This window comes from Stegostoma tigrinum, chromosome 15 (assembly GCF_030684315.1).
Source record: "Stegostoma tigrinum isolate sSteTig4 chromosome 15, sSteTig4.hap1, whole genome shotgun sequence".
NCBI lineage: Eukaryota > Metazoa > Chordata > Chondrichthyes > Orectolobiformes > Stegostomatidae > Stegostoma > Stegostoma tigrinum.
In genome coordinates this window covers 26,673,767-26,686,481 of record NC_081368.1, presented here as the reverse complement: position 1 = coordinate 26,686,481, position 12,715 = coordinate 26,673,767, and the positions used below count along the sequence as shown (strand labels likewise).

The following is a 12,715-nucleotide window of genomic DNA, read 5'->3' as shown; positions in this document are numbered from 1 at the left end:
TTCCAATTCTATGAATCATTTTTGCTAATGACTTCACAACAAGTCTCAGATTAACACGTTGCTTAATCCTTTTGCTGTTCAGTTGTAAAATTCTGTGCCTTTTGAAGGGTCATTTGAAAACACTGCTTTATTTAGTCCTTTGGAGATTATATATGTATACATCATACAGTTGCAATTAGCAGCTTACAAGATAGGACTGCCTTCAGCCAAACCTTAAATCAAGTAGTCTCATCCTTCCTGAAATCTGAAGTGTTGCAATGTCTATCTTCCATAAATTAGTTCAGTTCAAGGTCACAGTATAACCGTTTTGGGTTCTATCCCATATTCTTCTTTTATTGACTCTGGAGTTACTAAACTTTCATTTATACATTTTCCCATGAGATTTTCCTTTTCTCATCTAGAACCCATTTCTCCTTCCACTGACCCCTTCACCCACTTCCAACACAAGTCACCCTCCTTCCACTGACCCCTTCACCCGCTTTCAACACAAGTCCTCCTCCTGGATAAACCCTCCTTCCACTGACCCCTTCACCCGCTTCCAACACAAGTCCTCCTCCTGGATAATACCTACTAACCTCATCCCACCTCCTTGACCTGTCCGTCTTCCCTGGACTGACCTATCCCCTCCCTACCTCCCCACCTATACTCTCTCCACCTATCTTCTTTACTCTCCATCTTCGGTCCGCCTCCCCCTCTCTCCCTATTTATTCCAGCTCCCTCTCCCCATCCCCCTCTCTGATGAAGGGTCTAGGCCCGAAACGTCAGCTTTTGTGCTCCTGAGATGCTGCTTGGCCTGCTGTGTTCATCCAGCCTCACATTTTATTATCTTGGAATTCTCCAGCATCTGCAGTTCCCATTATCTCTGGAGAGGCCAGGTCTGTCCAAGATTTGAAATGCTGTTGCAGTATATTGGAAGGCTGTTTAAGCATTCCCTGTGAATTCAAACAGGCAATTTTTCTCGAATCAGAGACTTTCTGTTTTAGCCTTTTATGTATATGGTCTTTGTTACTTTGAGTTTTGCTTTGTTTAATCTTTTGCCCTTCAAGAATGCCATCCTTCACCTCACACCTCTCACCTCGCACCCACTCTTGTGTTGTTGTCAAGACTTGTCATTCTATTCATTCAAATTAATTCTCTTTTCAGTAGTTGAGAGCTCTGGAACTCTTTACTTCACTCTTTCCATCTCCAACGTTACATGGGCTTTCAATTCCTAAGCTTGAATCACCAACACTCTATAACTTGATTTGCTGAAATATCTTTGCCATTATTTTCAAACTGAGTGTGATTCGTAGTATGGGTCTTGGACTTTTTTTATCAAAAACAAAAACAAATCTTTCAAGAAATAGATTGGAGATGTGAACCTTATTTTAAAAGTTATTTAGGTTAGAAGTGCACATGAATATGGATGATAACCCAGGTCAGGATTGAGCTCAGCTATGATTTCTTTTAATTCAAAAAAGTTGTCAGCACTCACTGCCTGGCATGCTATACAAAATTTGTATTTCATCTAGATTTCTGGGGGAACGATATTACAAAATGGGATACGTGCAAAACAATTACAATAGCCAATCAGACAACCAGACTCTCAGTTTCAAAGTGGTAACAGTATTTCTTATTAGTTTAATTAAAAGAATATTTTATAACTTTTAAAATCTTTTGATGTACCCAAAGTGTGCAACTGTTAATAAGTAACCTTTTTTTATTCTACAGAGGATTCAGTAACACTGAGACACTCTGCAGTGAATATAAATACTACTGTGAGCAATGTCGCAGTAAGCAGGAAGCACAGAAGAGGTGAGCTGTTGAATTTTGTAAAGTATTAATGTAAACCAAACCATTTACTAATGATAAAGCTACTCGATGAAAATAATCTTTAGAAAAGTGATAAATGAATTTTTTGAACATACTGTAGATAAATCCAACTGTGCTTCACTTACTTCCTGTAAGGTTGAAAAAGTCTGTTTACTGTGTCATGTCGATGATACCTGAAATAATTTCAACTTGATTATGAACACGTTGGGACTTAATTGGCACTGTAAAAGATCTGAATATGTCTGATTTTTGTTAAAATATTGCTAACAAAGCAAATGCAGAATTTTTAAAATGACTTATGGTGCAAATTAAAATGTGCGACTGAGATGACAACATGATTTTATTATTTCCACACTTTGCAGAATGCGGGTGAAGAAACTTCCAATGATTCTTGCTTTGCATTTGAAAAGATTCAAGTACATGGATCAGCTCCATAGATACACTAAACTATCTTACAGGGTGGTTTTTCCTCTGGAGTTGAGACTCTTTAACACATCAGGAGATGCCACTAACCCAGACCGAATGTATGATCTTGTAGCTGTAGTTGTTCACTGTGGCAGGTAATTAACTTATTGATCCTATCCCAATATCTCTTGTAAAAAAGACTTGTTGTATTTATATGATAGAATTTATATAAAACTATATTTTGAAATTGAATATTCTTTTTGTTGTAGTAAAGCATTTCATACTTAACCTGAATAACAACTGAAAGAACTGCGGATGCTGCAAATCAGTTTGACCTGCTGAGCTTTTCCAGCAATTATTGTTTTTGGACGTACTGTACCTGCATTATCGAGTAGGTACATCAGCATGTAAATGAAATAAAGTACTGGGTGAATTCTAACCATTCCATTTACATTGTTTAGTCAGTGTGTGTATTTGCTAGATTATTTTGTGATCCAATCTTCCATTGTTTGAATGGAGTTCTTGCAACAAAATCCCAAGTGTGTAGAGTGCAGTGAGATGATTAATTGCAAAGTACCAGATATTCCCTAATTAGGACAGCTTTGATGGAAAGAGTGAAGTAAGTAAAGATTTCCAGAGTTCTCAACTACTGAAAAGAGAATTAATTTGAATGAATAGAAGGACACAAGTCTTGACAACAACACAATAGTGGGTGTGAGGTGTGAGGCGCGAGGTGCAGGTTGGCATACTTGAAGTGCAAAAGATTGAACAAAGCAAAACTCAAAGTAACAATGACCATATACATTTCTTCAGTTGGCTGATTCAGAAAGAAAGGAGATGAGAAGTTGTGCATGAATCATTGGTTGCAAACAAGCACCTAGGCTGATATTCAGATTTCCTATTTAAGGAAAGAAATGGACGATGAGAAAAATAAGCCAAACACAAAGCAGATGGGCTCATCTCTTGCTTGCAGGCTTAACAAAGTGACCAGACAAAGGAGGTTACAGGACTTGCACAATTATTAGAGTCCAGTTTCCTCATTATTAGTGAGAGGTTGCTGGATTGTCTACACAAGATCATTATTAAAGATGATAAGACGCAGCCATAAGTAGCATGTCGTAAGTAAGCATTGTGATACTGCTGAAATATTCAGGAGTTCAACATTATTATTCCTGCATAAGTACTTTCATTTATTTCTCCTTCAAGTGGGAAAATGCTTGAAACAGCACCAGGGATACCTAAAAGTAAGACATCAAGCTCGTGAAGCTGCCACGCAGGAAAACTGGCATGCAAAATAACTGCAGCAGCATGCAGTGAGCAGAGCTATGCAATCCTACAGTCAACAAATCAGCTCAAAACTCTGCTGTTCTGGCCCATACTGTCATAAATGGGGATTAAAAATGATGCACCTAACTGGAGGAAACTGCAGAAATATTCCTATCCTTACTGATGGGGGAAAACCAGTCATCAAAGCAAGAGACCAGGCTGAAGCATTTGGATCTATTTCAGCTTCTTCCTGAGGTTTCCAACATCAAAGATGCTAGTCTTGAGCCAGTTCAATCCAATCGACATGAAATCAAGAAGCACTTAAGGGCACTGAATACAAGAAAGGCTGTGGATGCTAACAGTCTGTAGAACTTGAAGACCTGTTCTCCAAAACTAGTTGCATCCCTGACCAAGCTGTTCTAGTACACCGTATCTACCTGACAGCGTAGAAAATTTCCCAATTACGTCCTATCCACAAAAAACTAGACAAATCATCTGGGCAATTACAGTCCTATCAATCTTCTGTCGGTCACCTACAAAGTAATGAAAGGTGGCATTGACACTCCTATCAAGTGACACTTCCACAGCAATAGCCTGGTCACTGATGCTCAGTTTAGATTCTGCCAGTAATACTTTTCTCCCAGTCACTCTATACCCTTTGTCCGAATATGGGCAGCAGATTTGACAGAGACCACTCTTAAAATCAAGTTAGCATTTTACTAAGTATGGCGTTAGGGAGCCTTGGTATGCTTGAAGTTAGTATAAATTGGGGGGAGCCCGCTAGTGGTTTGAATCATACCTATCTGAAAAGGACCATGGTGGTAATAAAAACAGAGCATGCTGGACAAACCCAGCAAGTCAGGCAGCATTTGTGGAGAGAGAAATAGTGTTCACGTTTCAGGTTCAGTGTAAACGCTTTGTCTCACCAAAACTGGAACCAGGCCAGCTGAACTTCTCCAGCATTTTTCAGTTTTAAGTTAAAACTTCCAACATTGACTGTACTTCCTTTTAAAAAGAGCATGACAGTGGTAGCTGTGCCTACTGCATGCTGCTGCAGTTGTTTTGCATGCCAATTTTCCTGTTTTATAGCTTCATGATGATGTTACCTTTTAAAAAAGGTATCCCTGGTGCTGTTTCAGGCATTTTCCCCACTGAAACCGGAAACAAATGAAAGTATTTACGCAGGAATAACAATGTTGAACTCCTGAATATTTCAGCAGTATCACAACGCTTACTTACGATGTGCTATTTCAAGGCTGCTTCTTATCATCTTTAATAACGATGTGTGGATAATCTAGCAACCTCTCACTAATAGTGGGGAATTTGGACTCTAATAATTGTACAAGTCCTGTACCCTCCTATGTCTGGTCACTTCATTAAGCCTGCAAGCAAGAGATGAGCCTCTCTGCTTTGTGTCTGGCTTAATTTTTCTCACTGTCCATTACAACTCTCTGAAAATGTAATAATTTTCCTTAAATGGGAAATCTGGGATATTAGCCCAGATGCTTGTTTGCAACAAATCGTCTAGTCTTTGCTGCAGAGTTTCTCAATATCCATCTCCAGCTTCTTCATCAATGACCTCCTTTGTATGTAATAGTGTCATTCAGTGCAGAAAAGCCCTTCAGACCATCAAGTCTGTACCAACAATGAATACCACAAAGGCACACTAATCCTGGTTTCCTGCAGTTGTTCCATATTCTTGAATTTATATTTCAAGTGCTCATCTGCATTTTTTAAAGATTTTAAGGTTTCCAGCCTCCACTACCTTCCGAGGCAGTGCACTTCAGATTTCCACCACCTGCTGAGTGGAAATGCTTTTTCTTATCCCCTCTGAATCTCCTGACCTTTACCCTCAACCATGCTGTACACATGTATTAAATTTGAGGAAATTTGTGCTTTGATCCCATGCCCTTTTGAAACTGTCCAAAATTCTTTTTATGGGTCAAGTTCACTGCAGGGTCTTTAATAAATAATCCTCAGGAATTGAATGTTGTGAACGTTCTTCAAGTCTGGATGTGAAGTTAAAGAATTGAGGCTATAAGTTGATTTCTTATTAGAAGGTGGCTCATTGATTTTGCTACATATTTCCACCTTTTGAGCATAATTGGCCAGCATGATGAAAAAACAATCAGCCAGAGTTTGTTTTTCCTGATCACGATCCGGTTCTACTACAGGACAGTGGATGGTGTGGATCGCAGGTTAGGTTAGGAGTAGACATTTTGGTAGCAGGAAATGAATAAGATTTCCAGAAAATATTTCCACAGTAGTAGGGATCACCTGCACATCTCTCAACTTGGTCTACTGTAACCGCTGCTCCCAATGTGGCCTCCTCTATATCAGTGAGACCAATCGTAGACTGGGAAACCATTTTGTAGAGCATCTGCACTGTGTACACGACAAACAACATCATCTTCCAGTTGCCAACCATTTTAATTCCCCCTCCCACTCCCTGGCTGATGTCCATCCTGGGCCTCGTCCAGTGTCACAATGACACCACCCGCAAACTGGAGGAGCAACATTTCATATTCCACCTTGAAAGCCTACAGTCCAATGGCCTAAACGTGGAATTGACCAGTTTTAAAATCTCCCCACCCACAGTCTCATCCCATGTCCAAGTCTCTGTCTTATCCCCACCTCTTTGACCTGACACAACCTATACATCATCGCTTCTACCTATCCGCCCCCACCCATCCCACTGACCAATCCCCACCTCTCCCTACCTGCACTCCCTAATCACCATCCCACCTCCATTCCCCAGCCCCACCCCTTCTCCCTCCATTTATTCCTGAGCTCCCTTCCCCCTCTCCCAACTCTAAAGAAGGCTTCCGACCCAAATGTCAACTTTCTTGCTGCTCTGATGCTGTCTGGCCTGCTGTGTACCTCTAGCTCCATACAGTGTTGTCTTCCACCGTAGTGTGTTTCTTTTTAAAAGACTCAAATCTTTGGCACTCTTAAGTTCACCCTCTTTCATGCTCACCTTTCATCCTCAAAACATGGAAAGTGAAATTCAATGCAGAGAAGTGTAGTAGCAAGCACAAAAATAAACAATGTATAAATATAAAAATTCAAAAGGGAATGGAGAAGCAGCAGGAGCTGAGATGTGTCTGGGGCATGTGTGCAAATCATTGTAGGTGACAGATGTGTTAAGAAAAGGCTAATAGAATCCTGAGCTATCCAAGTAGAAGAATGGCATGAAAGTTTTGATGAACCTGAATAAAACTCTGGTTTGGCCTCAAATGGAATATTAGGAAGAGTGTGAAGAGTTCAGAAGAAGAGCTAAAAAGATTTGCTAGTGTGGTTCTAAGGATGAAGGATTTAATTTCTTGGATAGAATAAAGCAGCTGGCTTCTCCGAGCAGAAGAAATTAATGGAGACATTCAGAAATGAGTGGTCGAGATGGAGATGAACTACTGCATTGATAGAAGGGTGAAGAACCAGAGGACACAGATTTAAAGTAAACAACAATAAACAAGATGATGGCACGAGGGAAACATTTTTTCAGCAGCAAGTGGTTAAGTTTAGAATTCATTGACAGAGTGTATGGTGGAGACTGATTAATCATTGTTTTTAAAATGGAGTTTGAAATCGCCTCTAAGAAAAGGTTTGCAGTACTGCAGGAAGGGGCTGGAGAGTGGCTCCAGCTGAGTTTCTCTTGCAAAGAGCCAAGATTCCCACAAAAATAAAACTGCAGATGTTCTGAAACCAAAACACAAATTACTGATGAAACTGAGCAGGTCCGGCAGCATCTGTGGAGAGAAAGTCGAGGTAACATTTTGAGTCTGGTGACTCTTCTTCAGCTAAAAGGCCTCTTTCTGTCTGTAACCATTCTGTACTTGAGTTATCACCAGCAGTTTGTGGTTTTGCATTGTCATTTTTATGAACTGGCAATAACTTTATTAATAATTTTCATATGTTATACGTTTCCTAACTTAAAACCACTAGTAATCTGATTTGGCATAAAAAAGTTTACTAATAATATATACTCGTTTCCCTTCTAGTGGTCCTAATCGTGGACATTATATCACCATTGTAAAGAGCCACGGTTTCTGGTTGCTCTTTGATGACGATATTGTGGAGGTAATTCTCTCTGTTTACAATTTTTAGTTCTATTTGATTCTTCTTTGCTATCATAATCTTGCAAGAACAAATCCAAAAAAGGAGCAGTGAATATTCTGCCTTCAAAAACTATCTAGTCATTTTGCAACTGTTGTACACCTTCGATTAAAGACTCTATCTGCTCTGCTAAGAAGAACGAATGTTCAACGGCCTATCTGGGGGATAAATATAAACATTTGTTTGTAAGAATTGTATCTGTACGAAATGTGTTGTCACTTAAGACTTTGAGAATATTATTTAAAAGCCAATTTTGTAGACTTCAGTTATGCGGAGAAAGTTAGATAAGGTAAGGCCAGTCTTCCCGTATATAAAACTAAGAGGGAATCTAATTGGGGTTTTCAAACTGAGAGGTTGTAACAACATTCATCATGGTCAATATTCAGAAGTCATAGATTCAAACATTGGCAGATTACCTCACCAAAATGAGTTGTTAAGAACTGAAATGTTCTTTCTGCAAAGGTGATGTAAACTGGTTCCATAAGTATTTTTGAAAGGGATTTAGGCAGATGACTGAAGATGAGGAATGTACTAGGTAATTGTTACGAAGCAGGAATAGCTGATTAAGCACAACTGATTTCTTGAGAAGCCAGCAAAGGCTGGATGGGCTAATGGTCTCCTCTTATGTTGGATGTTTCTGATTCTGAGAATCAAGTAACTGTCTTCTCATTGTCTCTTAGGTGTTCATCTGTTCTTAGGTTAGTGAGATAATACTTACTTTCTTAGTCCATACTCAAGCTTCAGGAAATTTGAAAGTGGAGCTGGTTAAGAAATGCACCACATGCCTGGTTAACATCCGTTTAACATTGATTAATCATTGTTTTATAAAACAAAATTGTCATTTATAAATGATAACAAGGTGTAGAGCTGGATGAATACCACAGGCCAGCCAGCATCAGAGGAGCAGGAAAGCTGACATTTCGGGTCAGGATCCTTCTTCAGAAGAAAAATAATGTTTCTCCTGTACTGATGTTAGTGCTGCATCTGGAAGGTCAGCAGAAAGATTTGCTGAGTAGCGGTCTCTAATATCAGATGTAATTCTATGTATCTCCATTTGAAATATCAGACATTGATAGTTACCATGTGTTTCTAGCATTTCTATTTTTACTTTCATCTTTCAATATATGAAGTTAGAAATCTTACAATTAGTAACATCAAAATATTTTTTTAAAATGCAGCTTGCTGTATTTACAATGTAGTCATAATGGTGAACTTCTGATGTCCCCTAAGCCAGCTAAAATGCTGTATATTTTCTGTCAAAAAGACATTAATAAATTGCTTTTTATTTGTGCAGTTTTTGATATCTACTTTGTTTCAATGTAGACTAGTATGTGTTTTATATTGATTTGACATATCATCTATCCCTTTTGAATCGGAATGGTTTATGAGTGTATATTGTTTCTGCACATCCATTCCCAGCTCTTGCTTTTATTCTTCTACTGAAATATCTTTGATTTCCTCTATATTTTTGTAATAATGGAACATAAACATGTCAATTTTAAGCTATGATAAGATTTAATGTTAAGCCTAAATGTTCCTTTCCAATTTCAGAAAATAGATGCTCAAGCAATTGAAGAATTCTATGGGTTAACATCAGACATCTCCAAAAACTCTGAATCAGGTTATATTCTTTTCTACCAATCAAGAGACTAAGAAATTTGAAGTAGGAATTACTTGTCATCTTAAAGGAAGCTGGTGCTCAGCAGCATTTCCCACAGAGGCAGCAGGACAGGATTTCACTGAAGAGGTGATGTGCTGCAAGGATTGTTTCGGAATGCAGGTTGGGTGTGTGAATGTATGCTGACAGCATGAGGCCACAAGATATTGGTGTTCCTCACAACATTCTTCCTGCTACTATGTACTATCTTCCAAAATCATTGTACTCTATTTGGGGGAAGGTAAAAAATGACATAAAGATGGTCCAAATGCTTTTTTTTTGTAATTTTCAGTGCTATCATTTGATTTTTAGAAAATTTTTTATTGTATTTTACACTACTGTAAATTTATTTGACTATACATGTATTAAGTTGAATGATTTAATGTTAAAAACATTCAGATATGGCAAAACATTGATTATTTTTTTAAAAATAGTCTCTAATTCTGGCAGCTTTTTAAAGACATAATTTTATTTCTAAAGAAGGCATTCTGTTATTCTTTACCCAAACAAAATAATGGGGGCTGAATTAAATTATGATTACTGTGAAATTCTTATGTTTGCTAAGCACAGCAAGTAGCTTGTAGAGAACCAGTGATCAGGGCTATACTTGACAACAGGTGCTGTTGAATCCTTTTTGTTGCACAAATTACACACATTATGCGTAAATATATAAAGTTAAAGGAAGCTTTAAAATCTGTGAAAGTTCCTTCTAACTTTAAGGTGTTGTGTTCATTTATTTAACTTTTTATTTTACTCCACCTTGATTCCAGCTGGGTTAAATTCTCACCCATCTCTCAACCTTTGTCTCGCACACTGATATATGAAAACGCCGTTGGTGACCAGTGGGCCAGACAGTGTTAATAATAGCACTGGGAGCTCAAACCTCTGCAACAGAAAGGTATTCAGGTCATTAAAGATATGTATTTTGTATATTGGGTTCAATATTTTTATGAACAAAAAGTGTGAGATTTGAAAACTTACAAGATGTACTGTGTTCCAAGACATAGGCTATTGATTGGAAATCTGTCACAAACAGCATTCGCTCTTTTTTGTGAACCTCTGAGGACCCTGTGCTGCAGTGACTTTCAGAACTGAAGTCAAAGCTGTGATCTGTGCAGCACATCAATTTGCTGTGTGTGAAACATCAGAATCCTTAAAGGGAAAGTTGATTACAAAGTGCACTTTTGATACAGATTTAGAAGTGCCTGGACAGGCACAACTTTATGAGGTGTTTTGACAGTCCTGTATTCCGAAGACCCTGCCTGAATAAAGGTAACACGTGGGCCAAAGAAGTTACTGTAGTAGTTCTGTGAGTTACAGTACAATGCATATAATTCCACAGATAAGGCTCTGGTTTCATAAGCAGACTTCAGTTAGTGGTGGGTAATAATTTGACTTGTAGTTTGTTTTTATCCTGCTTCAGTTCAGTTCTTTTAGCCTTTGTGCCTTGCACTGTGCCCAGTAGAGCCAACCGGCTCTCAAATGCCTACCACTGTAACTTAAGAACCGTTTTTTGGATGAATAAGAGATGTGCTCAGAAGCATTGATGGTTAGCTTTCCCAAAATGGATGTAGCTGCCTCCCCATGCTTGCATTGCTGACAGCAGATACTTGTTATGTGAGAACCCGGTTGTGAACTTTGACCTTGCCCACTATGTGGAGCCTACCATTAAAGTCTGGCACACTATCAGACTGAATATTTTTGTGTTAAACTCTTATGTTTGCTTGTAAAATGTAGTTAATGAAACTGGCGTAAATTGTTTCTGAATGTCTTTGTCTGTAATAAGTAACAATTGTAATGGTGCTAACAAGGGGGCAAAGCAGATTGATTTAGAATGAGCATTCAGTGATAAAGACTGCTTCCAGTTGTACCTCGGCAGGATAAAATGCACATCTTTGCTTACTTACTTTATGTAATGGAAACAAATGAATAATATCTTTCAGTACTGGATACAGCAGGTTTGCTGTGATATTGTTCTACAAATAAAATGTTTGATAAAATCGGTCTTGGATAAAAAATAGAATTGGAGTATTGTTCCTGAAGCCATTTTTGTCTGTGATCAACCTTTGGTGGAATTAATGGTCACACATTGTCAGCTGAGCCATTGGTGTCTATTTAAAACCTGACAATAAGTTTGTGCCATTTACTGTTCCATGCATCGTCAGAGTAAAATAGCTCCCCTTATTTTTATACTTTAAAATGAATGAATAAAACTTAAACAGGCACTGGATAGTATGTATTTAACATCCAGCTAGACCTGTATTATTTGCTGTCACGCTATAATTTTAATTTTAATATTTTTAAAAATGATTTTCTCTCGTCAGATCTTGGTCCTGTTTGGAAAATGGGTATGTTTGCAACTCATATTTGCATGTTTGCAAAACAAAAAATTTGTTCTTACATTTGAGCCTTTTGTAAATATTTAGTAGTTTCAAAAAATATAGTGTAAGCAATTTCTCAAATATGTACCCTTCCACACTGTATCTCTGGTGTATGGATATTATTTGCCACCCAAGTAATCTTAAATGTTTTGGGTTTTCGCCATATATGTTAAGTCACTTCCTTCATTGGTTCTCAAAGATAAGCCATGTTAATCATATCAACATGAATAAATGCTGATTTGTCATCTTAATTGCTTCCTAGTGTTGCAATCTTAAGCTGCTCCCAAAATAGGTGTGCAGCAAACTGTATTGTTTTCGGTGATATCCATGAAAATTGAGATGTTTCATCAGATACAGATTTTATATCAACCGCTCCAAATCATTCGAATTGAAAAAAATTCTTGCAGCAGATCTTCAAACCAGGTTTGAACTTGTGTATGACCTTGAAGGCAAACTTTATAGATTAAAAAAATTGTACATCTGCTGAGTTTGCAGTAACATTCATTCTGCTGTTTCATTTGGAAGCTTTTTTGAGCAATTTGCCAAATTGTTGCAGTTAGCCTAACACTGCACAAGATACATGAGAGTTGTGGTGCTCATGTGTTGAAGTAGCTGTAACTTGCACATTTGCCTCAGATGTTTTTAGCAACTTATTAATGACAGCAGGGCTCAGTTTTATTGGCTGTTCGTTGAGATTTTAGAAAGAATAAAGGCTTGTATTTTGCTTTCAAGATATTAGACACTTGCCTGCCTCGTCACACCAAGTTAAACTAAATTAGCAGGCATCTCTGAAACTCCCTCATTTCCCCAAACAGAGTATTGTTGATGTAAATACCAATAATTATGTTAATTAGTCAACCTTAGATCAACACTGCCACAGTACAAGGGAATGTACAGATATATAGAGTTGTAGGTCATACAGCATGGAAATAGACCCTTATGTCGAACTCATACGAACCAACCCAGTTTCCCAAACTAAACTGGCCCCACTTGCCTGCATTTGGCCAATATCCCTATAAACCTTTTCATGTATCTTTCCAAATGTCTTTTGAATGTTGTAACTGCACCTACATCTACTGTT

General features: G+C 38.1%; 1 protein-coding gene across 1 annotated transcript in view; it reads left to right on the top strand.

Annotated features, from left to right (window-relative positions):
- LOC125458917 (ubiquitin carboxyl-terminal hydrolase 12-B) overlaps window positions 1-12,024 on the top strand; it is a 54,609-nt gene extending 42,585 nt beyond the window's left edge. The window contains exons 6-9 of the mRNA XM_048544754.2: window positions 1,711-1,794; window positions 2,175-2,372; window positions 7,482-7,560; window positions 9,148-12,024. Coding sequence (XP_048400711.1) covers window positions 1,711-1,794; window positions 2,175-2,372; window positions 7,482-7,560; window positions 9,148-9,249 — 463 coding nt within the window. The 3' untranslated portion in view covers window positions 9,250-12,024. The remainder of the gene's footprint in view (window positions 1-1,710; window positions 1,795-2,174; window positions 2,373-7,481; window positions 7,561-9,147) is intronic.
- Window positions 12,025-12,715: the final 691 nt, after the last annotated feature.